The sequence below is a fragment of the Etheostoma spectabile genome, chromosome 24 (assembly GCF_008692095.1).
Source record: "Etheostoma spectabile isolate EspeVRDwgs_2016 chromosome 24, UIUC_Espe_1.0, whole genome shotgun sequence".
NCBI lineage: Eukaryota > Metazoa > Chordata > Actinopteri > Perciformes > Percidae > Etheostoma > Etheostoma spectabile.
The window spans coordinates 3,852,132-3,878,697 of NC_045756.1; the positions used below are offsets into that span (position 1 = coordinate 3,852,132).

At 40.1% G+C, this 26,566-nt stretch overlaps 1 protein-coding gene across 4 annotated transcripts in view; it reads left to right on the forward strand.

Moving 5' to 3' along the window:
- Window positions 1-26,566, forward strand: part of zranb3 (zinc finger, RAN-binding domain containing 3) — a 78,593-nt gene that overhangs the window by 4,459 nt on the left and 47,568 nt on the right. For all 4 annotated transcript variants that reach the window (XM_032506789.1, XM_032506787.1, XM_032506788.1 and 1 more), the window contains exons 3-9: window positions 4,942-4,960; window positions 5,226-5,404; window positions 8,350-8,581; window positions 12,776-12,861; window positions 14,556-14,727; window positions 18,976-19,107; window positions 23,075-23,194. In XM_032506789.1, coding sequence (XP_032362680.1) covers window positions 4,942-4,960; window positions 5,226-5,404; window positions 8,350-8,581; window positions 12,776-12,861; window positions 14,556-14,727; window positions 18,976-19,107; window positions 23,075-23,194 — 940 coding nt within the window. The remainder of the gene's footprint in view (window positions 1-4,941; window positions 4,961-5,225; window positions 5,405-8,349; window positions 8,582-12,775; window positions 12,862-14,555; window positions 14,728-18,975; window positions 19,108-23,074; window positions 23,195-26,566) is intronic.

Below are 26,566 nucleotides of genomic sequence, written 5' to 3' on the forward strand. Positions count from 1 at the left end.
CATGGTTCTATTCAACTTGACTCACTCTTTTTTAGTTTTCCATTAAGATAAGATAAGATAAGATAATGCTTTATTCATCCCACAGCGGGGAAATTCCTTAGTTACAGTAGCATTGTCAACAATAACAGCAAAAAACAAACAAACAAGTAAGCACACAAAAAAAACAAAAAAAAACAAGCATTAGCAAAAGTTGTTGCTAGTACCTGGAACTTTTTTTTGGTTCCGCCTCTGATACTAAAAGGTTGAGTTTCAACACTGCAGATAGAGAAAACCACCTGGTACTAAAAGTGAACTGAGTCAAGTTGAGCTGTACCATGCAGTGGAAATGAGACCATCGAAAACCAAACAAAAATACAACAATGTATCACGCGAAATAACCGAAACAGTTTAAATTTGGCAGAAAACTGTGTGAACCTATACGACCAGTAAGAAGCTGGTTGAGAAAATGTGATTCCAGGGCCTTCATTAGTTTATTTGATGTTATTGATTCAGTTAGTTTGCCTGGACTATTTCTTATTAAAGCGGCACTTTTTTTGTTTGGCACGTCCATAGATTTGGGGGACTTGTGAGAGACAAATTTCAAAAAAAGAAGGTCCTAAAATTGAAGCAGCAGAGGCCGAGATACCCTGACCTTTCTTGTATGGGTTATGCAATGTTCAATCCGATCAGTTTCAGGTCACCATTGAGATCCAGCAGTCTCTGGACAAATCCCATGTACATGAGCAGCATCTGAGGAGGGACACTGGCTCCAGTATCAAACTGAAGATAAGGAAATCTCTCTCTACCTTTAAAGTGCCTCGATTACAGTATTTACTTTCGAAGGTGCTCTAAATTCAATTTTTTCGTAATTAAGCATGAAGTTTGCTTTAGGTTTCAATGTAAGGGGGTGTTATATTTTTGTGTTATGAAGACGGCAGGAGATGCGTTCTAATATACAGCATGAAAAATGGCATTTTACTCACCATCAGTAACCCGTAGCTTTAATAGCCGCGTTTTCATTATTTAGATAGTATTAGAGGCTTTCCTAGGAACATTTAGACTGCACATGATAAATAAACGTTGTAGCATGCTGGGTCAGTTTGAGTGTTAGAGAGAAGAATTATGCTGGTGGGAAACACTTTTAATGGGTATTGTTAACGTACAAAATTTGCTCACTTGAAATCTTCAGAATAAATGCATCATTAGAGTTGCATTAGATTATAATAGATAGTTGCATTAGAGCCCAACATTCATACATCTTTATGTACATCTTACTGTAATAAATACAGGAGGACATGGATTATGATTTAACGCAGCGAAAGAGAGTGTCAAGGCTTATCTAAGGCCATAATGCAAGAGAATAGGCACAAAACATACACACCCTTAGGTAACAGATTCATAAAATATTCACTTTGCATTGAGACTGGCCTTTATAAGTACCCTGATTAAACCTATTAGGGTTTTCTTTGCTAACTTTAGCTCGTATTAGCCACAATAAACTACTGGTCAACCCAGACCAAGTAAGACTGTAGCAGAAAAACATCTGAGTGCACTGAAATGAGTGATGGTGCTTTTTATAGCTTAGGAATTTTTATTTGAAAGAGAAGAATTGTGTTATTGTCTTCAGTCTCACAGCTCTTCACATGGAAACTCACATGCTGGATAGTGTGGTCTTTCTACAACAATCGGCAACCGTAAGCCGCCGTCGCCAGTCTTGGCCGCGGCACAGCTGCGTATTTAACAGGTCATTGTTTTTTTTTAATTTGGTTATTACTGTGTCTAATGTGTTATTCTTTTGTTTGCATATGATTAAAAACATAATGTAAAAACGGAGTTTATGTAAATCTCGCCCTGTGGGGGAAACGTTATTAAAGATAAATGGTAAAAAGAATCGCTTTCTGAACTACATTAATAAAGTTAGGAAGAAAAAAAAAAGTTCCACTTAACACAAGCCAGAAAGAGAGCCTGCGTGTGTGTGTGTGTGTGTGTAGCTATTGTCAAAGTCCAGCAAGTACAAAAAGTTTTTGTTTTGTTTTTTCTATTTCAAGCACCACAAAAAAAATATCTTTGATAGATTTGGATGTGCTAAAGTGAGCAAAAAAAGAACTTACTGTACAAGCAAAGCTCTAGTTGTGGATTGCCCCATATAGCTAGTCTTTTTTTTAAGTCACACACACACTATTAAAACATCCTCCATCTCCTCCTAGTAGAAAAAATCCCAAACCCTTTTCACTAGAGGCTACTCTTTTGATTTTGAGTTCATTCACAATGTACAGCAAAACTGCGCTCTGAACCCATAAATTGTGTGTGAGCATGGCACACTGTAGCCCCTTTGAGTCAGCCTTTTGTGCAGCGTCCAACCTATGAGCAGCTTTCCCACTGACCACAGCACACTACAGGTCCAGTCCTCAGTAGAGAACCTTAACGGAGCTGGAAGATTGAGGTTAGACACCGGGCCACACTACACATCACTGTACACAGGTCAAACCCATCAAATCATCGCAGCCAGCATGGGAGGTGGGGGAGCCCATTTCCTGACACTTTGGGGCTTGTGGGTTTCAGAGATAACATTAGAAAGATGGGGCGGCGGGGACCGTGCCGTCGTCAGGCAACAGCACTGCAGCATCCTCGCAGTCTCAAACCGTCAAGACGACACTCAGGTTATTTAAAGGAGGATGATTAATGTGTTGGGAAATGGCAAGCACCTGCCCCAGCAGCACTCTCTCCCCAGTTTGTGAGTGTGGGTGTGTGTGCGTGGGTGTATGCGCAAGCACGTGTGTGTGTGTGTGTGTGTGTGTGTGTGTGTGTGTGTGTGTGTGTGTGTGTGTGTGTGTGTGTGTGTGTGTGTGTGTGTGTGTGTGTGTGTGTGTGTGTGTGTGTGTGTGTGTGTGTGTGTGTGTGTGTGTGTGTGTGTACACACACGTTTACATGCGTCCGCATATGTGTTCGTACATACTGTGTACTTTTCCTTATTTAGCATGTCTTTTCTTTTGTGTTCATTTTTTTCACATATTTTTCACATAGTGTGTGTGTGTGTGCGCGCGTGTGCGTGTGCATCGCGCTGACTGTGCCGGTGTGCTGGCAATTAGAAAAACCACCAGTGGCAAGGTGCACATTAATCATGTTCTTCAGCTGAAAGAGAGAAATGGGGCGGAGATGGGGGAGGAAGGGGTGGAGGAGGAGGAGAAAAAAGAATAATGAGAGACTGTGTCTGAGGTATTCAGAGCTTTTAGGTCGCACTGTTTGCTCTGACATGGTGTTGGAAGCATTTATGAATAAGCAAGGTCATGACAATAGGCCCAAATCCACTGGGCAGAAAGAACCAGAGGTTGGTCTATCTGTACTTCTTCCACAGGGGACAACTTCAGCTAAGGAACGTCATGCTTTCATTGTTCCTCCATCACGTATAGTGTAAAGGCGGATTTAGTAAAGAAGGCTGTTATAGGGTTGCCAAAGTACCATATCAGAGACAGCCAGAGAGGTGAGCTTTTACTTTGATCCTAGTTTAAGGTTCGGTTGCAGGCGAATCTTACAAATGTCTCACAAATCGCTTTTAAAAATGTGGAATTAAAAGAGGATTTAGGATTGATGCAGAACAATTTAGGCTAAAAGTCTGTAAATATATCATCATCATTGTTCAGACTATTGATGTAATAAGTAATTATTTAAAGGGCTACAACTAATGGTAAGTTTTATTATCAATTATCTATTGATTTTTTATAAAATTGTTTATAATGTCGTTGATTTTCAGTCTTGAAAATCAGCAGTCAGTCTTGTCAACACAATATACATATGGACCAATTGAAAGGCAGTGGTACTCTGTGCACTTCTGCGATCAACGGAATGCAAGGAGGAAAAAAAGCTGAAGCTGCAGATGGCTGGAAGATGCTATCAAGACTACAGTAGCCACATCATGTAATATTAAAACAAGCTCACCGCATTTTATTTTGGATCTTTTGACAGCAGCCGCTTGGGAAATTGGACAGTGAAAATACTTCCAACACAGATTTTCCACCAGAATGTCTGACATGCAGAATGTCCAACAGCCAGATAGATTCTATAATTAGTCGGGGGCCAGTGGTTAAAGTTGGGCTGAATCCGTACAGTGTGTGCGTTAAATGAACTCACATCTGTGCCCAAGATCAAGTTTTTTATCATTTTTTATTTATTTATGGAACAACACCTAATTACAACTAGACTCCTTGTTTTTGTCAACTTTTCAATGGAAGGTTGGCTACGTTATTCATTTAAGTTAGGCAAGTAAAGATGCTCCACTCCTAAAGCTCAACTGAACCTTAAATGTGTGATGCCACTGCAATATTAAATCACTAACTTGTGAGTTCTTAAATGATTACTTTATTGTGTTAAACTTCACCAGCTCTAAACAAAGGACATAATATTCTATGTCTTTTCTAAACTGAAAGTTTCCTCGAAATGTTTTATTTAACTTGGGGAACTAAACTTTAGCTTCTGCATCACCCAGCGTATTACTATGAACCCAAACACAGTGAGCGCTCCCCAAAGTCTCTCCGAAGACACTCAGCTGTGTCAGACACAGAACTATTCAATAAGAAGAAGAACAACTACAACTACAGCGACGTAAATATTGAACAGCAATGACAGTTCTCACACTGAAACAAAGCACCAGTGCGGGACCTAAATTGCAAGTGACAGATGTGTAATATGTCCAAGAGCAGCTGAGTGTGAGGTGATGTGTGTGTTTATTGTGGCCAGAAAGGTTTGAGAAGTCTGCTTGTGACAGGAGGGCTTCTGGTGTGGACCCTTGGACAAGCCATAAATGTCTGGACAAAGGAAACCATAAATGCCTCTGTATTGACTGATGTGGTGGTGCTCTTGAGCCCTCATGCAGCACATGTTGTTTTTATATATGTAAGCTATGAACTTTGTACAGTAGCAACCAGTTCAGCTCTGATAAAGTTTTCTCTGTTTTTTTTTTTACAGATGTATGATTGCTGATGAGGTAAGCAAATGCAATTCTGGCTCAGGAAATCTACCCCCCCCAAAAAATGAACCTAGGACTTCGCTGCATGCCTTCCAAATTAATTTGTCAGCCCTGTGCAGCACTCCCACGTGCCTAATCGCTTTTGACACAAGAATCATTCTGAGACTTTATTACTCTTGGGCCCTCACATGAGCTTGGCCGTCATATGCAATTTACCGCAGAGTCGCAGCGCAATTGACTTGTTTTTCTCCCCCTTCGCCGGGTGTTGATTTGGTCCGTCCAGATGGGTCTTGGGAAGACGGTGCAAGCCATCGCGGTGGCGTATGCTTTCAGACAGGAGTGGCCCCTCCTGGTGGTGGTGCCCTCGTCACTGAAATATCCTTGGATCGAAGAGCTGGAGAGGTGGATCCCCGAGCTGCAGCCCGGAGACATCAATCTGGTGGAGAACAAGAGCCACACCATGTAGGTCATCCACCTTCATCCCTCTGAAACCACCTCAGCCAGTCCACACACACACACACACACACACACACACACACACACACACACACACACACACACACACACACTCACACTCACACTCACACTCACACTCACACACTCACACTCCTCTCACACACACACACACACACACACACACACACACACGTTACATTACCTAAGCACAGATGAGGAATTGTTAACAAACAGTTGCTTAATTACAAATTCAGCAGATATGAGGCAACATATGCATTCATTTTGGAGTCCTGCTTATGGCCACTTGATGAGGGCAAGTACATTATTCACTGTCCTTTCAGCTCTGCTTTGGTCTCCACCAACTCCTGAGGGAAATATCTGTCTCTTTAGCTGATAAATGCTCCATGAACATGGATTGAAATGTACAGTCAACATTGGATAGATATGCAAAGGCACAACACTACAATTTGCAATAAAGACTTCATAACATAATGTGCACTGGTTTTAATTATCATTTTATTATAATATGTTTTGATTATGGGCTTCAAATAGATGATAAATATGTAATCAGGAAACTCTTCACATCAGCTGTGGATGACACTGACTGGCCAATATGTTTTATAATGAAAGGCTAATACGACTGATTTTGGTAAAACACTAGCTGCATTTAATCCTACTTTTGGTTAAAGGTGACATCATCAGCAATCTAACCAATAATAATTGAGGTACAGATGCTTAAAGAATAGGAAAACGTTTTAATTTCTTCAGGGAAAAAAAAAGGTTTAGTTGGTATTATTTGATTGATTACTATTTGCCTAATTAATCTGTTAATGATCTTGTCTATAAATATCCATATCCCTCATCATTGTTCTGGAGCCCGAGGTGGTGTCTTCAAAAAACCCAAAACCTAAAGTACCTAAATAAACAATTTATTATCACACAAGACTACGAAACCAGCAAATATTCTACATTTTAATATTCTACATTTTCTCCATGTTATTGTGCCGACAGCAACACATTTTGCCCATTCAGACCCACAGTCTTTAGAGCATAAATATACTTAGGTTATTGAAGCAAAGTACATAATCCTGTGGATTATGTTTATTTTACACAAGATTATGTAAGGGAAAGGTTGCAGCCATTATTTTAACTTCAGGGGAAGTTGTGTCAGTGTCTTGCTTCACATGCAAGCAATAATAATTAAGGAGCTGACATAACTACATGAACACACTTTTGGCCACACAGTGTGACAGTGTGATACAGTGTGAGAAGTTGCGGCTGACAATTTAATCTCAAAGTGTCCCTCTGTGTCAGGAGCCAACGGGCCGATTTTTGACAGCGCTCACAGACAAATCATGTCAACGCAGCGTGTGCAATATTGAACAAGAGCTGATTTTTTTTTTTTTAATGCAGGAAGTGGAAAAATGCTGTCGTAGAGGAATGTGTCTCATTTTCACAGCTGTTTATATTGATCTGGTTTGCAGTGTAACTGCACGGTGGACTAATTTGGCGCATAAAATACTTTTATAATCTCAACTTTCCCCTAGTTCCCTCTAGTTTTTATTTTTGAATGAAACAAACTTTCTCTATCTGTGACTTGGAGGGAAAAAAACCTCTCTCCACCTTACATCACAGACGAGGCGCAAAGAGGTTGTGAAAGCCTTCTGGGGAAAACGTGTCCTTGAACTGGGATGTGTTAATGACTGAACGGAGAGGCAAGAAAAAATTATGCAGCATCTCCTCTCAGTGTTTTGACACTCTTGTTCTTTTGTAGAACATGAATTGCACTTTAGGTTTACTTCAGCTTGGAAATGTGTGCGTGATGAAGGGAAAGAATTAAAAGCTGGCAGATGCTGGAACGGTTTTCTGGAGATTCTTATTGAGTTTCATGCAGCTGAATGCCACCGCTGTATTTGTTTGTTTATCTGTGACTGTGTATCTGTGTGTTTGTGTTAGGGCTGGGCATAAACTGGAAAATATAGAAATTGCAGTACAGGCCAGAAATGGATTTCTTTCTTTTTTTTTTTGATTATTTTTTGGGGGGCTTCTGCTTTTATTATAGTGATAGTGGATTGACATAAAAAGGGGGAGAGAGATGGGGGCGTTGACATGCAGCAAAGGGCTGCAGGTCGGATTGGAACCCGGGTCGCTGCAGGACTCCCAACATGGGGAGAAGGATCTTACTGGGTGAGCTAGAGAACCCCAGGAATGGATTTCTTAAACACTGGAGAAGAGAAGATGTATGTAAAAAACTGCAGCCCTAGTTTGTGCCTTGCATTATCCGTGTGTGTGTCCTTTAACATTTATCAAGTCCACACACCCTTTTTAAATAGTCTGGTTTACTCTACCTTAAGGGTTGAGTTGCTAAGTCAATAAACACTGGAACATTTGAACAGAACAGTTTGTATTTAGTTCTAGCTGTACACACACATTTGTCAACGTTAAAAGGTACTTCTGTAAGAACTACAGTAGCAGTTCAAAGGATGAGGCCGGCGATATTCTATAACAAGGATTGTGTGTGTATCAAAGTCTGATATATCTTATTCTGCTGCACCATCGAGCTCCATTGTTCTCCAAAAACTATTAAAAACACATTAATGGGTGACAAGTTTGGTCATTATTTGTGGGATTGTGGACACTGTAGTGTTTTAAAAAATTTTTTTTTTACTCAATCCCAAATACATCGTCCTGTTCAAAAACGGGTACCTGCTATGAAAGAACTTACCAGTTTATCAATTGTTGCGAAAATATTACTGGTTCCAGCTCTGCAAATGTGAATGGTTTCTAACATTTTGTCAACTGAACAATTAACTGAGAAAATGTTAAGCAGACATTGAAAATATTAATTTCAGTTGCAGCCCTTATAAATAGATGACAAGCTGTTTGTCTTGTTATTGTTTATGTGTTTTCTCTTTGTGTGTGTGTGTTTGTGTGTGTGTGTGTGTGTCCAGGGGTATCAGCAGCAGTAAGGTGACGGTGCTGGGTTACGGCCTGCTCACCACAGATGCCCGCCCCCTGGTGGAGGCTCTGAGCAGGCAGCGGTTCGCTGTGGTCGTGGTGGATGAGTCGCACTACCTCAAATCCAGGAACGCAGCGCGGACCAAGATTCTGGCGCCTCTCATTCAGAGCGCCAAGCGGGCCATCCTGCTCACCGGTACCCCGGCCCTGGGTCGGCCTGAAGAGGTAATAAAATCTGATTATATGAAAATTGACTGATGCTCCATGGGGAAATACCTATTATGGGAAAGAATACAAATATAAGTGGATTAAGCTGTTTTGGTTTCTTCCCAGACGACATAAACCATGCCAATTTAAAACCCTGCTTTGAACTGTTAATTACATATAAACAGTAGGCTGGACAGGAAAGACCAATGTGAACAAATAACAAATCTCATTCAACAGATTATAAAAATACATACAGTACGTTTGCTTCAAAAGGGATTTTGAGCCCACACTCATGAAGAAACATTAGTAGGCCACAGAGCTAATTTGGGCCTCAGCTCTGGCTTCTCACAAAGGTGTTTTATAATACAGCACAGGTAAATCGCCATGGTAACTTGCTCCAGAGCAGGTTATACTACGATCCAACATTCAAAAAGCCAATTAACTCTCCGGCTACACTTATCCTCGAGGATCCCGTGGACTTATTTCAATAACCTTTGTTGCAAAAACTTCATTTACAAAGCCCGATATGAACAGACACCGCACTGCAATAAATGAGACAAGTAATAAAAAGAAGCGCACAGGGGGGGGGAACTATTGAATTTAGAGACAATAAGAATGGCTGTTCACAGGACAACAGTGTTTGGAGAGTGGTGGAGCCATTCCCCTTTCCATAATGATTTATTATATCATTTTTATATATGGTATATCGAAGGAGTAGATTGCAACCGTATTCCATCACTGCCACCGCGGAAGATGAAGTGGACTTTGTGAATGCAAAATCTTTTCACAGTCTTAATGTCCACACTCTAATGCTAGGGCACTGATACAGCGGTGTGCTTCAGCGTTTACACTGGTTCTACTTTTCCTCAAGTCAACCTCTTCAGCCTCAGGAGCAGCAATACTTGGTTTTTACAAAGTTCTTGTGTTATTCACAACATCATTATGATAATAATGATCATGATATTAAAGATGTTATGAACTAACATCATTATGAACTGCTATACATTTATTCACTGTATTTACAAATTATACAGTTGATTTGGAGAATAATTCTCATCTTTAAGATGACTTCTGCCTTATTTTGTCATTTTTAACTTCATGTATACAGAATTGTATTGTGTTGTATTAAAGATGCATAAAATAATTGAAAAACCCGTAAAAAACAGAAACTGAACGGAGGCAAGAACCCCTAAAAACGTACTATCTGTCTTTTTTCTTTTTTTGATTATTTTTTGGGGCTTTTCCACGTACTGTCTGTCTATAAAATTAAATATTCATGACAAAATGTGTGTGTGTGTGTGTGTGTGTGTGTGTGTGTGTGTGTGTGTGTGTGTGTGTGTGTGTGTGTGTGTGTGTGTGTGTGTGTATATATATATATATAATATACAATAGCAATACTTCATGTTAAAATTTTAAATATTTATGACAAAATGTATATAAATAGATACATATATCATATATACAATAGCAATACTTCATGTTAAAGTTTGGAAAACAACATCCACAGATATTATTTATATTGTGTTGAGTTTAACATTCAAACACTCACTAATCTGCTTCATCAGGACTGTGTGGGTGTGGCCAATATAGCTTAATCCTGATTGGTTCATAGAAGTACGTGATATCGCTTTTTTACCATTGAGTTGGCCCTCCTCACACAGTTGAAAATCATACAAAAAGCAATGTGTTAATTAGGGACTTTTTAGCTGCAGATTAATACACATATAGTGTTTTCTAAGGTGATTTAATCTTATGTCATAGTTTGGTTTATATATGGTCAGGATCTGAGCAGTATAGCCTTGTGCGGAACGGTAAAGAGGTGATTGTTAGAGTAAAAACATGTTAGTTAACAGAGTAAGCTGATTACCAAATACATAACTAGTCTGACATCATAGGCTTTGTGTTGACTACGTCTAAGTATCCTTGCGAGACGGTACTCAGATCCCACTGTCATCTAACTACCACATTGCTGCGAGGAAAACTTAATTATTGCCTCGACTTGATCATGCTAATTAATTCCTAAATGGAGCAAAGTTAGTACTTGTAAGAAATCTGAAGAAGGTGTGTCATTGAGACTTCTGTGTTTGTGTGTGTGTGTGTGGGGGGTGTGTGTGTGTGTGTTTGTGTGTGGTGTGTGTGTGTGTGTGTGTGTGTTGTGGTGTGTGTGTGTGTGTGGTGTTGTGTGTGTGTGCTGTGTCTGTGGTCTGTTCTGTGTTACATGCCCACCTGTTTTTGCCATTGCCGTCCTACAGTGTTGAGGTTAGTTTTTAGATATCATCTCTCTCCCTCTCCCTGCCACTAGAATCTGAAACTGAATGTAACATTTTATCATCCGCAGCATAAACCTGATAAGCCCTGTCCCTGCCTCTGTGCCAGTCTCCTCACTGCCATCATTACTCACTGTGGCTCTGACATCGAGTTAGCACACAGCTCAGGGCATGCTGCACCGTTCATGATGTGCCCTCATTCCACCCACCTATTATATCAACAGTGTGAGCGGGGAAAATGCAAAGTTCCTGTTGAACAAGGGCTGAATTTAGAATAGTTCTCTCACTGTGCCTGCTTATTTAGATCGCCTTGCTGATGATTACATGTCATTACTTCAGAAATTGCTGCAAATAATGACAACTGACAGGGATGTTGGTGTTTGCACACACACATTCTTGGCTTGTCTCTTTACCTACTTACTGAATGTAAAGGGTCTTTTAAAAATGCCATACGTCCACTGAAGACAGAACCGATCTTTTGATGACTCAATTTTCATGTCAGCAGTTATGTAGCAGCAGTAGGTTTTCTTTATCCGTATGAAATTAATTTTCAAATTGGTTACATTTTCCACGCCTAGTCTGACTGCACAGTGGTTTGACCTGGTTAATTGGCGCTGACACAAATTACCACACAGTTTCCCAACACAGAACTAGTAAACTAGGCAAAGGACAACGGGACCTTGAATAAATTGCACACAAGACACACTTCTTGACAGTAGACTAATCGTGAGCACAGGTAAGGTCTGTGTTAAAAGCCCAAAAAAGCTCTTGCTACTTTTGAGTTATTGGATGCAGCTTTCAAAAACAAAAAGGTAACTGAAATTGCATGCAATATTAATGATTTGCTGATAAATCCGTCTGGTTTACTAGATTTTATACAAGATATGATTCTAAAATAACTAGAAGTTGATGTGGTTCCTTATCTGCCTGTTATACAGTATATAATATGATGCTACAGCCAAGACTATACAGTGAGCTAAATATGAAGCTACTGCCAACAGCTAGTAATCTTATTTTAGCACAAAGACTATAGAAAGTATTAGCATGAAGCAAGCAAATTAGACCGATAAAGCAAGACTATGTGGCTTTTGGTAAACAGTGGCTACTGCGCTCACAAGTGGCAACCAAAAAATGAATGACTCCTGGTGAGGTGCAGTGTGTTTACTCTTTGTGTAACCTTTGTGATTAAAATCATTAAGATATTTATCTGTGACATGAAAAAGTGTAACAGTAGACCAAATAGAAAATAGTCACAAACTTACTTTTCTGAGTTTATGACTCTGAGTCAGTGATATAATTTACACAGCACGATTTAGCTAAAGTTTGCTAACATTAGCCAGCACAAGCTACATGGACTGGCAATACCAAACCATGTAAGACTGCAGCAACAAAAAAAGTGTACTGAATTGAGCAATGGTGAGTTTTAATTTCATTAATTCAACTTATCAAATGTAAGATAAAGGATATGTTATTTCTTTGTCTCACTTGAAGCCTTAAAAGTTTGCTAACATTAGCTAAAATGAGGCAAAATAAGCTACTGTTCATACCAGAGCATTTTTTCTTTTTCAACTTTCAGTTGGAAGAATGTGTTATTTCTTCTTTCTAAATTTGCGCTGTCACACTGTGTGCACTTGACGCTAAGAAAAGTACTAAAATAAAGTAATAAAAAAGAGCTTAATGCTAATAGTAGCATGCTAAATTGCTAACAGGCTGGCCTAAGGTTCTATGTTGTCATTTAATGGGTAAGATGACAAATAGGACAAATAATACTACATTCAGTTTACAGTATTTATATGCGAGATTGAGAAGGACATCAGAATTATAATAGTCCTGAGTCTTCATCTCTCTTTCCTAATTACTGACACAGACGTGTACACACCCTGTAATGTGTGGTTTTAAGCTGTACAGAGTAGCAGTTAATGTCCCGTTCTGTCTCTGCATTTAGCTTTTCATGCAAATTGACGCCCTCTACCCCAAGAAGCTCGGAACCTGGACTGACTACGCCAAAAAATACTGCAACGCCCATTACAGGTGAGTCTTTAACACACACACACACACACACACACACACACACACACACACACACACACACACACAAAGGCTGACTCACACCTTGTACAAATTGCTCCACTTTTTTGTAGCATATCCTAATGCTACTATGTATTTGATTTGCATTTTGTGTGTTTTATATGTCATGTAATTTATTTTCTGCAATTCATATTTTCCGTGACATATTTACTACTTTTTTACGTTTGTTATTAACTACTAATTAACTAACTAATTCACCTTCTCGTCGAGAGTTAGCTAAGAAGATAACTCTAATTGTATAGCAATACCCAGGAGACAGTTAGCTTAGCCTAGCATAAACTGGAAGCAATAAGAATAGCTAGCCTGGCTGTCTAAAGGTTAAAATCCCACCTACAGAATCACTGAAACTCATTTAAAACCTCAAAGTGTGAAAATAAAAAGTTGTGGAATTACATGGAGAGCTAGACCGTTTCAGGCTAGCTGTTTCTTCCCGCTAAAAGTTTTAATGCGAAGCCAATCAGCCGTCTCTGTCTTCTGGCTTCAGCATTATATTTAACAAACAGACATCAGAGTGGTATCAGTCTTTTTATCTTACTCTCACCAAGTAAGGGAATAAGCGCATTTCCCCTAACGTCAAATTATCCTTTTAAATGTAATATCCTCATTTTGGTATGTTCTTATTTATAAACTCATAATTCTTTGCTTAGTGCAGACTTTTAATGGATCCTCCCCTACCAATAAATTCTCACTCTTTTCAAGTGTCTGCTGGGATAAGGTGGACTGTACCTGAGGCTGGAGTGGTGGTGGTGCTGAGTTTAGGGTTTATTGTCAGAGCCAGACCACAACTGAAGCCAAGCGTTAAAAGCCAACTGCCAATGACGATCAGTTACATGTGTGAACAAACACATCAAATGCATTGTTTTGGATGTCCATCAAAGTCGGCTGCTCGGTCAGGGATGGGCCCGTCGCCATCAATGATAACACTTTGTATACAATAGCACTTAGCGTGGCTGGGGAATGCCGTGCTCAGCCACATAAACACATTCACACAAAAGAGTATAGACTGTTGAATTCCATTCCCTTCATAATAGCAAAGTTAATGTGGGAAATGACAGTAGCTCAGGAGGCAGAAAAGCAGCCTCACAGATGGAAAGATGCTGGTTCAAATCCCAACACCAGGCAGAAGCATAATTTTAGAAGGAGTGAACCAGTTTCCCCCTTCCTCAGCAACTACAAGTTTAAATATCGAAGTGTGAAAAAGCCACATTTTGGCAGTGGCTTGTTAAGTTTGTCCACACTTTCAGCCAATATGGCAGATAACCAGCTTTTGTGTGGAGGGCCAGTTCTATTCTGAAAATCCATTTGGCAAATAAATGGTGAAAGTTGCCAGAGAGTTTTGGGATAAACCTGCTGCTGTGGCCATTAGACAAAATAGTTTCCTGCTCTGCAAAGTGCCCTTAAGCAAAAAAACGGATCCCCTGACTGCTCCAGCAGAGCTCCTTAGCTGTAAACGATGGAAGGCGGTTGTAGTGTTGGGCAGCTCCCAGGTGGGAATGTTTAAATGTGTTTAACTATTCCTTCAGGGCATTGCCATAAACAAGCATGTTTTCTTAGTAAGTTTCTTTCGGTTAGAAATGTGTATAAAAAAACAAATGCATCAGCAGCCACAGCTTTACCTCTCGTTCACTCTCTTACAGGTACTTTGGGTCTCGCAGGCAGTGGGACTGTCGCGGGGCTTCCAACCTGGAGGAGCTGCACCAGCGGCTGAGTGAGATCATGATCCGTCGTCTGAAGGCTGAGGTGCTCACCCAGCTGCCCCCCAAAATCCGCCAGCGCATCCCCTTTGACCTGCCTAAGGAGGCCGCAAAGGTACATGTTTGGACAGATGACAGCATGTGGCCTTTTGTCAGACATTCATTTCACCCATTATTTGCTTTTTATACACAAGTGGTGTGTCCACATTTTCTAAGAATTGTTTTATTATAGACTAACAATTAATTGATAAATAATATCTAGTCATAATAATAATAATAAGATGCCCATCATAATTTCCCAGAGCCCAAGGTGACATTATCAAATGTCTGGCTTGAAAAGATGACTAAAATGATTAATTAACTATCAAAATAGTTCCCGAGTAAGTTTCTGTTGATTGACTAAATGATTAATTAAGCGCCAACATTTTAATACATGCCGTGCACAAATGTAAAAGCATTATGTCTAAATATCCAGACCTCGATTAATGGAGATGCCAGAGATTCACGCTGTTAAATTAAATTAAATTCTGTAATTTCCAGGTTTGTATATTTCTCACCACACAGGGAGTGATTAAATAGGATATGAAAACAATAGTCTCCTTCTCATCACCATTTCATATTTGGCGGCTTTAACTTTTGTCTCAACTAATTTTGAGAATCGATAATTGTTTGTCATTAATCAAGCAAAGATGCCAAATATTAGGCTCATACAAACAGATTCTTAAAGGGATACTTTGTTGATTTTAAAATATACTATTAATAATATATTATAGAATAATGTATTATACTGTACATTATATTATAGTATTGGATTGTAAGCATTGATGCATTATTGTGTTAGTCACTTCAATGTTGCAACTGATAAATGTGGGGCTAATTCTTAATGACTTTATATTCTGCTGGGTCAACAAAGTCTTTTCTTAACCTATAATAATGCATCATAATGGGGCCTGGGTAGCTAACCTGGTGGAGCACGCGCCCATGTGTTCGGGTTTGGCAGCGGCTGCGGGTTTGACTCCGACCTGCGGCCCTTTGCTGCATGTCTTTCCCCCTCTCTCTCCCCTTTTATGTCTTCCTCTGGCCTCTGAAGATAAAGGCCTAAAATGGCCCGAAAAATAATAATACATCTTAATCAATATGTCACATTTTTTTTGTATATTGATCTAAACCTGCAAAGTAACTAAAGTTATCAAATAAATGTAGTGGAGAACAAGGTTCTATAATTCCCCTTAGAAATGTAGAGGAGTAGAAGTATTTAATAAGCATGAAATGAAAACACTCGAAGGACAAGTACCTCAAAATGTATTGCATGATTACGTGTGTGTATAACATGTACAGTACTTAGATAAAGGTACTTTGTTACTTGACAATTTCAGCATGGCAGTTTTGTTGTTGTTGGGGTCGTCCATTTCCATGAGTGTCATCTCACCTTGGCCGCCTCCCATCTAAGTCATGGGCCGTGTTGCTTTAGAGAGATGTTTCATCTTACTTCTTTCATGTTATTTAGTATAGTGCTGCTCTGGTAATAATAATATTAATATGTTTAGATTTTTGATTATGGGTTGAACCAAAAAGGCAAATAAGGACATCACCTTGGCCATTTTTTAAACTCTTTTTTTTGACATTTTACACACCAAAGACAAAAATATTGCCATAACCGGTCCCAGAAACCAAAGGAAACCAAAGTAATGATCAACTGCAACTGAGTGTGATGTTTGCAGTTTACTCATCCATTCATACATGATAGCTACTGCTTCCATTTAGAACTAATACTGTGAAAACCTGTCTATTGCTGCTTTAGGAATAAATAACACCCCTTTAGCCTACGCAGAGATGAACTGCGGTCTGTGTATGTGTGTGAATATGTGTGTGCCCCCTCTCCATGGTAAAGATGATACCACAGTATTTGTAGAGTAAATGTCATGTTTTGTGTGTAGGTGTTTGCATCTTTTCAAGCCTCCCTAAAGTTATGGTTGCGGTTTCTGCCTCCCACGCCACACTGGATGTATGTGTGCACGTGAATTCTAATGTGCCTCTGACCTGGCCTGTGCACCCGTCAACGTGTCTCCTCCGTTCTCTGCGTTTGGTCACTGGTCTCAATGCTCCATGGGTTAACTTTCCACTGGGACCAACCAGCACTAAGAACAGTACACATTTAGAAGCATCCACTTTATTATGTTTTGCGTCATATCAGCAGAAGTGGGAAAAAAAAACATGTAGGAGCTTTCTCAGCGCTAATTACACACCGAGCCGCTATCCCAGAAATGACACAACAATAAGGAAGTTGCTCGGAAAAGTGATGATGCAGCATTCTTACCCCAATCTCCTTAAATGTTAACGGAAGCTAAATGTGGTCAGTGTTCTATACGGTGGTGCCAATTAGGCCACCTAACGTACGCGAAGAACTGTTGGAAACGGGAAAAGTTCACGTCATGTCTTGCATTGCTCTCTTATCTCAAGTTGGCTGAAACAGCAGCGGTGATGCGTAATAGCCTTAGATAAATGAGCTTTGAGATCATTTGTCTTTTGTGAAAATAAAAAGCACGTCTGCCTGTAGCTGTTTGGCTTTACAGTTTTGGGTTTTCTTTGTTCATGAGATGAATGTGTAAGTGTTTTTAACAGGTGTTTGTCCACTGAGAAGAATAGACAGGGATTTTACCCGCCAAGCTAAATGGACTGGTTTTAAGAGATGAGAAAGGGAGATGTGAAGTGGCCAGCGACGGCCATTGAACTTCCTACTAAAATATGAACATACATAAAAACATAAAAGACTGGGTGGACATTAGTTTTTTTTAAAACACAGTTTTGCTAACTGACAATATACACTGTATACCAGGACCACTCACCAGTACAGCCTTGTTCTTCCTGTTCCATTTTACTCCCTAATGATGGCTTTTATCTTCCACAGCAGACATTTTTAATACCCCTCGTGCCCTTTACATTTTCAGCCCTGGCCTTTTGTCAGTGTTAGTCTAGTGAATATCATCAAGGGTGGAGTGTTTAGCCATTCAGCCCCCCCCCCCCCCCCCCCCCCCCCTTGCAGATTATAAAGCAATGCTTGAATGTAAAATCTTTAATTAGAAATAGACATTGAGCGACAGTCCGAACTGTGTTTATGCAGGTGCTGCTGAGTGAAACATCTGAGAGAAAACATAAAGGAAATGCAGCTTTGTGCTCCTGCAATATGATACTATTTATTCATTCAACCGTCCTTGACTTTGACGTGGTTTGAATCCACTGAAATGCTAATTATTTCGCTAAATAGTGTAAAGCTTTCATGTTTCAGCAAAAGCTTTTCATTGTACCAGTCCAGAACGCGCAGTGAAAAATGCCGTTGTGCGTGCGCTCGCAATAATAAGGCTTCTCTCCATTTCTCACTTTTTTTCCCTTCCCCTCCGACTCCCGTCGCTCACTCATCATTATGTGTATGTATGTGCTTAATCATGCGTGGACTACCTCTTCCTTCAGCTTGCCATATGGTTCACAGTTTTGCATTGTTTGATATGCAGCGCTTAAAGAAAGTGTTCGTTCCTGTTGAATTTTTACACTTTTTATGGTTTCGCAGCCTGAATTCAGACAGATAAATCCAAGAGCTGTGAACAAAAGCCAGAAAATAACCTCTAATGACAATGTTGTCTGAAGTTAGACAATTTTGAAAAAGTCAATGGGGTTTATCTGAAGCACTTTACATTATAGGCACACTGGAGTCAAGGCAGGAAAATGAAATCAAACCCAAGCTTTGCAATTATTTGATACAACATGCTGCTTCTCCTTTCCCATTTCTACAAAGGTTGCAGTGTAGTACACAATATTGAAAACAATGTGCTGTTAATTCCCTAACTTTCATATGTTTTTATGATAAATAGGGATAACCCACATGCTGACAAGAAATGCACGGCCTCTATGCTTGTCTTGTTTATGAACAGAAGGTAGCATATGCTGCTCTTTACCAGCAGCCTCTCCCACTGCGATCCTCTCCGCTCTTCACTCCCACCTTAAATACTTCTCGCCAATCACCTTGAGAGCACGCGAGGCGTCTTTGATTTATTGTACCGGCCCGGCTGCTTCTCCATCTTCGACCCCGGCTTGTCACAAGGCGGCTATAATTGGGAGATGCTCATGACCCACCTAACACAGCAGCCCAGTTGGAGGGGGTGGCATCCTTGGGAATTCTCCATCTCTTTCTCTCTCTCTTTTCTCCCTCTTTCTTTCTTTCTCTTCCTGGGAAAGTAGGACACCCAGCAGTACCATTAATTGTTTTGCCCTTTATATCTCAAAAACAGTAGAGAACAAGAGAGAGGGAAGGCTGGATGAAGAAATAAGGGACACGGCCTCACTGTCTTTGCGCTCTTCTTGTTTGCAGGAGGCCTCAGCCAGCTTCGCCGAGTGGGAGAGACTGATGAAAGGAATGAGGTCCGGGGTCGGTGCCACGGACCCCTTCACTCAGGTCATGGGCCTGGTTACACAAATGTACAAGCAAACGGCTATTGCCAAGGTAATGGAGTATTTCTTGTTTTAACCCTAGCCTGTATCATTATACAGTATACCTTCACTATATATGAGACATTCTATATTTCCTTTAATCCTACTAACAAGTATTGTCAGTGTATCACAAAGCCTGAAATACCTTATTCCTCTGTGCCATAGAGCTCAGTTCTTGTCCAAAAATTGTTAAAAACACATCATTTAGACAGACTGATGTGAAAAAATACCAAATGTGGATTAATCCACAACTGACAATAGTCCCCAACACATGCAGTATTTCCTACTGCTCAACGTTTGCTGAAAACTAGAGTTCCCATTTGATTTAGTAAATTGTAAATGTTTAAAAAAAAACAATAAAACTACATATTAATAGCATTTTTTTAAAGAACTTCAGTTGGGAGCTTGGGGCTGAGTGTTGTATTGAAAGCAGACTAACACATTGTGGGTCTAAGTCTTTCATGGACTTTCAGGGACACAATGCTTATCCATCAAACATCATAGTTTAATGCCGAGATCCTGCTGTCACCAATGGCCCTGCTCTTTGTGTTATTTCAAACCGCAGGAAAATTTCCAATTTCCCAACAGCTCAGAAAAGCAGCCTTGGTTTTAGTTTGAACGCCATGGATTTTACTTTCATTTAAGGCAGTCCTTATAATGCCCCACCGTTTGGGAGAGCGTTGTCTTTTGTGTCTGAAAACTAAAAAAAAAATTCTCCTTTTTCAAGCTGTGCTGTAGAGCAGTTAAACAATGTGATTGAATTAAAGAAACAGTTCGACATTATGGGAAATAGCTTGTTTGCTTTCTTGCAGAGAGTTAGATGAGTAGATCAATGCCACACTCATGTCTGTATGCTGCATATGAAGCTACAGCCTGCAGCTGGTTTGCTTAGCTTAGCATAAAGACTGGAAATGGCCTTGCACTGTCCAAAGGTCCTCTAAGGCTACGAGAGGTTGATCATTCTTCTCGTCTAGCTGTCTACTAGAATGCATATAAATAGTGTTTCCCAAAATGTTGAACTATTCCTTTAACTTGCATTTTTCATTTGCACTGTAGTAAGTTAATGGCAACATGCACATCATGTTCTTCTTATTACGTTATTATAATAGGTTTTAATTAGTAATTAGTTTTTTTTCTGCTTTCAGAGAGGGGCATGACAGGAAAAAGTTTGAAAACCACTGACCTTAATGTTTTAATTAAAGCTATCCTGAAAATATCTCATATTTGGGCAAGCTGCATCTGGTCAGTAACCATTAGCATGAGGAAATATGACACTTGACACCAAATGAAGCAAAACATGTAACAAACTTCCCTAATAGTTTTGTGTTAAAAGTATGTTGAATAAAGCTACACACAGTTTTACATCACCACACAAACTAAGAAAACAGACAACATCACATCATTAGGGCCTTATTGTCATACTTCTCTTGATGGATGGACATGTGTCCTGTGGTTGAACTTCCAATGGTTTTTACCCTCTATGACTCCTCTGAGATCCACCAGTTAAAAAATCTAACTACATTGATTGTCTGGAACAGTTTATATTGCTTAGAAATTGGCAAAAGATGCAATTTTTATAAATTTTCATGTTTCAGGAAATGGTGAAATGATGATATAGCACAACATCATATTCAGAGCGTTTGGCCAACCACTCACTAAGATCACATGGAAAGGCATTGCATTGTAGCCATGGTAACAGAGCCTAATAGTTGCCAGCAAAAGCACTTAGACAAAGTAGGGAGTTATAACTGAGGTATTATTTAGTTCCGTCCAGCCTGGCATGATTACACCTTATCTCAAAGTTACACACTGCACTAAAATAGCATCTCTGTGATGTTGTTGCTATGGAAACTCAGTTGGCTCTCAGTTTGAAGTGGCGCTTTTTTTTTTTTTAATGAGAGAGAAATAAGCAATGTGGGAAGGTGGCTTGATGCACACAGTACGAGGAAGGTTGGGGTCAGAGCAGCCAGTGTCGAGAAATCTTATAAGCATTTATATTTTCTGTTCCTCAGTGGAAACATTTGTAACACAGTAATATAGTTTTTAACCTCTGATTAGTTTACACACTTGTATCAGTTTCTCAGTAATCTTGATCCTACGAAAATAGCCAGTTCCTCAATCTCTTATATTTGTGGTTGAGTAAACATTTCCACCAAATTTAGTATCCCTCTCCAATCATCTGCCATGTTCAAGAGCTGGCATTCCTCTCAATTAGCCCGACGCCCTCAGCCATGAGGAGCGTAGCCCTGAGGTTAACAAAGACCGGAGATAACCACAGAATGCAATCACTGACACGTTACTCGCTCAGCCTGCCTCCAAGCTTGGATCTTTTCTGCGCTTGGCGTTGTTTGCTGATTGGATTTCTGCTCAGTTTAGCCTAACACTGGACCTCCTTTCATTACAAAGCCCCCCCGCCCACTCACCCACCTCCATGCCGATACTGCCAGCCCAGTCTCATTTCCTCTCCTATTGGTTTTTAGAGCCAGACACACTTTCTACTTCTTTTTTTGGATTATCAGGAGGGGTGGTATGGTGTGATAGATTCACACATCTATGACACTCTGACGGGCATCATGGCCCCTGCCTGCCAGTCCGCCTGGCGACGGAGCTGCCACATGCCTTTGGGGTATTTTTATTGCTTTAGCCGCCAAGCATCTGCTCCCAATTACCCAGAGAGGACAGCTCTGATGCTGGACTTTAAAGCAAGCTAACGGGCCGCTTCAGACAGCCGAGAAGTTTGTGCACTAATTAAACTCAGCGGTAGGAAGCCGGCGAAGCCAAGCCGGCAGTAATGAGGACCCCCCCAGATCAGAACAGGGTCGGTAGGCTTGCCGGAGAGATTCATTATCAGGCGCATCGGCTAATTATCAGCAAGGCAAAGCAGAGGTTCTCCCACCAGAGCAGGTGTGATGGCAGCAGAGGTTGTCAGGTTGCAGGAGGTGTGGAGATTATAGAGGTGCGATTCACAAGACGGAAAAAGACCTGTCTCCAAAACCGTCTAGTAAGGGCTCTGTTTGACTCAAATCAAAACTCAGTATTTCTCACTAGTTGGTGCTATTCTCGGCTGCTTTTTGGCCTGGGGCTCTGAAATGTGCCTAGCCTGGATGCTCAATGACACGCTCATACAGCACATCCTCTACAGCTTTGCAGAAGGTAGCAGGAACGGCCACAGCCATCACAGTGTGATCGCTGGGCAGCAGCGCACGGTGAAATGACAGATACGGATACCTGCAGGGTACAGTAAACTCACCCGCACTTCTGCTGCTTAGCCTCACACTGTCAATCAGGGCCAAAGACGTCGGCGGAAACCAGCAAGATCTTGTTAAATTTGGACTGTGATGTTCTTTAAGCATTGTTACCATTGGACTTCATAAATAAAACAAGACTCACAGGTAAAAAAAAAAATGCCAGGCATAAATATAAAAAAGGGTTACATAAGAATAGACCAAGCAAATAACTCCAGAATTAAATAGTCGAGAACTGAACTTTTACTTACTGCAGTAATTTTGGACTGCAGCTGTCACTTTGACACGTATCCTGTCCTGAAAAAAATCTGAAAACGTAGTTCTGTAGTGTTGAACATCCAGTCAAAAAGAACCATATGTCTTTATTAAGTTGTTGGTAAGTTTGGAAATTCATCTGGTTTTGTGTGGATCAAAAGGTTAATTTTGTCCAAAATGCGAAAAGAAAGAGTACACACCAATCATACCTCCAAGTTGTGAGTTATTGATTTGCTCTCACTATCTGCGAGTCGCTCTGTGTGCTCTCTATTTTTAAAGCCTGGATCCATGGCATTCAATAGAGAATCGATCACACAGAAAGGATGCCGCGGTGATTAATTGACTTCTTCACTGATCTAGCCGATTCCTCTGTGTGTGGTCAACCAGTGAAGTGATGGATTCAGTAGCTCTCTTTCATCTCTGTCTATTTGTGTGTGTGCGTGTGCGTGCGCGTGCGTGTGCGCGTGTGTGCGGGACCAGGCGGGAGCTGTGAAGGACTACATAAAGATGATGCTGGAGGCAGAGCAGCTGAAGTTCCTGGTGTTTGCCCACCACCTCACCATGCTGCAGGCCTGCACCGAGGCCGCCATCGAGGCCAAGGTAACCTCAGGTGCTTCTCAGGCAACTGGATCTTCTTAAAAGTGTTACAGGGCCTAGTAAGCAACTTCATACAGGAACAATGACTTTTTTTTCAACAATCAAAACAGACAGCTAGAGTTTCTTAAAGCACAGTTGAATTCCTGCTATTCTACTGTTTTGCCTGTTTTTTTCCATCATGTCTCCAACAAGAACAAATTGTTCGTATCACAAACACTGCCTTGGAAGTCATTGGGCTCCTCACCCTTGACCTTTCAGATCTTGATAAGAGCCATCACACATATTACACTAACACAACCCCAACCAATGTTTCACACAACTCCAATCCAGATGCAGGTACAAGACGCTAAGTCTTGTCTCGGCTCTGAACACAATACTCTGCTGGTTACAGGGACACACTTATTTATTTATGAATGGATATGGATATGTGTGGCACGTTGATGTTACTATGTAATTGTTTGGTTGTATGTACTGTATGGATGCATCCATGTCCCTATTCCACCGTAGGAACTTAACAACATGTAATGTAATGTAACCATTCTAGCCATTGATGAAAGAAAGATTATAGAAAAATTAAAGATCACAACGATTGTAGTGGAGCAAACCAAAAGTAGTTTGACACAGAGCAAAGCTGAAAAGAAATTCAGTAACTAGTAATATTAGCTCGACTTCTTCCATGGTTAAGTCCCATAACTGATTTCTTTACTCAACCTACCGTACAAATCACATCTTTCACGTCTTGCTGTCACTTTTTTAATTACTGAAATGTCCCAGTTTGTTTAATAGGTCACAGGTTGCTGACCTAGTTCCTGCAGTGAAAAGGTGCTACTAGTAAATCTATCTAGCTATCCAGACAATTTCCTTGCTAACTAGACATCTACCAATCTCCTTTGTTGATCTATCTACCAATTTCTCTTTCTCTCTATCTACATTTTTTTCTGTCTGAATTATCAGAATGTGAAAGTATTTAATTGTATTTTCATTAATATTCCAGTACAGTCACTGAAGGTTCTTGCTATTTCATGCTGGCAAACCATTCGTTTTCTTCCTTATTCTATGCATAATTCCAGGGCTTTTGTCAGCTATGATCACCTTTGATTCTTTTAAAACGCATAAAAAGGTAGTTTAAAATTACTAGGATTAGTGTTATTCTTGCTCTATCAATCCCTTTGAAACGAGAGGGAGCTCTATATGGTTGATTGTTCATTTTGGTACAAGTTATTAGATAATACTTTATTCATCCCACAATAGGGAAATTCCCTTGTTACAGCAGCAGTTTTCTACAGTAAAAAAACAGCTAACCAACAAACAAGCAAGCAAACAAACAAACATCAGGCAAACAACAAACAATGTGCAAAAAGTACTGAATGAACAAACAAATGTTCAATTCGGTCATTTCTATTTAAGATTTGAATGGGGGTTTTTCAGCTGCAGAGACCTGAATTACCCATTGACAGTTACTAAATGTGCAGAATGTATTCATATTTCACTGGTTAACCGGAGGTAATTGGCTCTATTCTTATTCTTTCATCTAAAGTCCTGCTGTGTTTATAAGTCAAATTCTTGCTGTATCAGTGATTAACTTAGACAGAGTACTGAGCACTAAGCTCACAAGTTGGGCTTGTGCTTCAGCGGGAGCCGTACAGCAGATGTTAGCAGTCATGATTTATTAGCATCTTCCACTTAAGTGCTGAATTCAGGTGTACAGTACAGTGTAATGCAGGTACAATATTTAGCTAATTATGTTTTGAAACACAATAGAATAAGTTTATTATTAAATCCTATTAATACTATTATTAAAATACTTAAATTCTCTATTAATCATCATCTAAAGAAAGAAGAAAAGTTTTTCTTTGTCTCTCTTCGAAAGTAAACTTTTACTTCCACAACTAATCTCCCAAGGCGCATTTCACAAGTCATCACAAGAAAACGATATCTCTTAGCTCAGCGCCAGCAACCTGCGAAACAGTGTATGTATGCGTATGTGTGCGCGTGTTTGGGTTTCACGCAGAGGTCGCGGAGGTGTCGTTGAATGTAATGCAGCGGTATGATGTGTGATCGCACATTCCTCCCTTAGACGCTCGCTCTCTGGTGCGTTCGCACTCACCAATTAACAGACGGGCTAAAAAAAGGAGCCCCAGGCAACGGTGAGGGGCTCGGCAGAGACAAGTGACTGCTCTCCAATCACATGACGTTATCACTGCTCTTCTGCTCACACTTTCCCATTTCTCACCTGCTGTCGAACTGATTGGAGGTTTGTTTAATAAAGTTGTGAGTGTTTAAAAGTAGTAACTCTGACGAAACGGCAGGTTGATTTCAGAATGTTTTTATGGCCTTGAGATGTTGAGAACCTGGTTCTCAGTAAGCTCATTTATTTACCCTTTATTTTTCTCAGAAACGTCAAACTGACCTACAGTATGCGTGTTCTTTCTCAGTAAGCTTCCGCTTCATATTCATGCAGTTAGAGTTCATTCACACGTGGAAGCTGCACAGTACGAACAGACTCTCCTACTGTCGGCCACTGAGCAGCTCTGCAGGACTGATGGACCCAGATCAAAAGAGTGCAGTGGCCGCAGTGCATTAGCAGCTCAGTGAATGTCAAGTTCAGGTTTAATCAACACGGAGCCGCTGCTTACTTTGTTGAGTGTTATAAAATGTTACAAAAATATTGTGTATGTTGATCTCATTTTCTTTTCAAATAATCTATTTTATTTGCTGCAACTAGTTCATTGAGGCTCCTCTGTTCACGTTTTCTACGTTGTGTTCATTCACACGTCTGTCATTGAAATATCTCCAGCATAGAATACATGTTAATGAAATGTTCGCTGCTTTTAATGTTCCTGCACAAATCGGCTTTTTAGATGCTGCCCCTCGCAAACTGTGTGAACCTTTTTAAGGTATATTAATGGAACTTGCAGCAACCAACCTCACATTTTCTCCTCCAGTATTTGCAGGTGCACTTCAGATGACTGTGCTTCTAGTCTAATACACCTGTGATTATAATTATATAAGAATTGGTTTGTTCTAGCCTTAACAGTTGGAATTATGTTGAAATTTAAAGTGAGACTATGTAACTTTTGTACGGAAGCTGAGAACAACCAGGGATTTTTTTTTTTTTATACACTGTTATCTCGTGACTTTTTAATGACTTATTAATTCTTTATCTCAATATAACAAAGGTTGTTTTCTCAAGATAACAAATTAATTATTACGTTATCTCGACATAACAAAGATCGTTTGAGATAACAACCTAATAAATAATGCGTTTGTCTTGAATTCAAACTAATGTGCAGCCACGAACAGCTTCCATACAAAGCAGTATTAAATGAATTAATAAATATTTAATTACGTTTTGCATCACATTGCTAAGTTAAC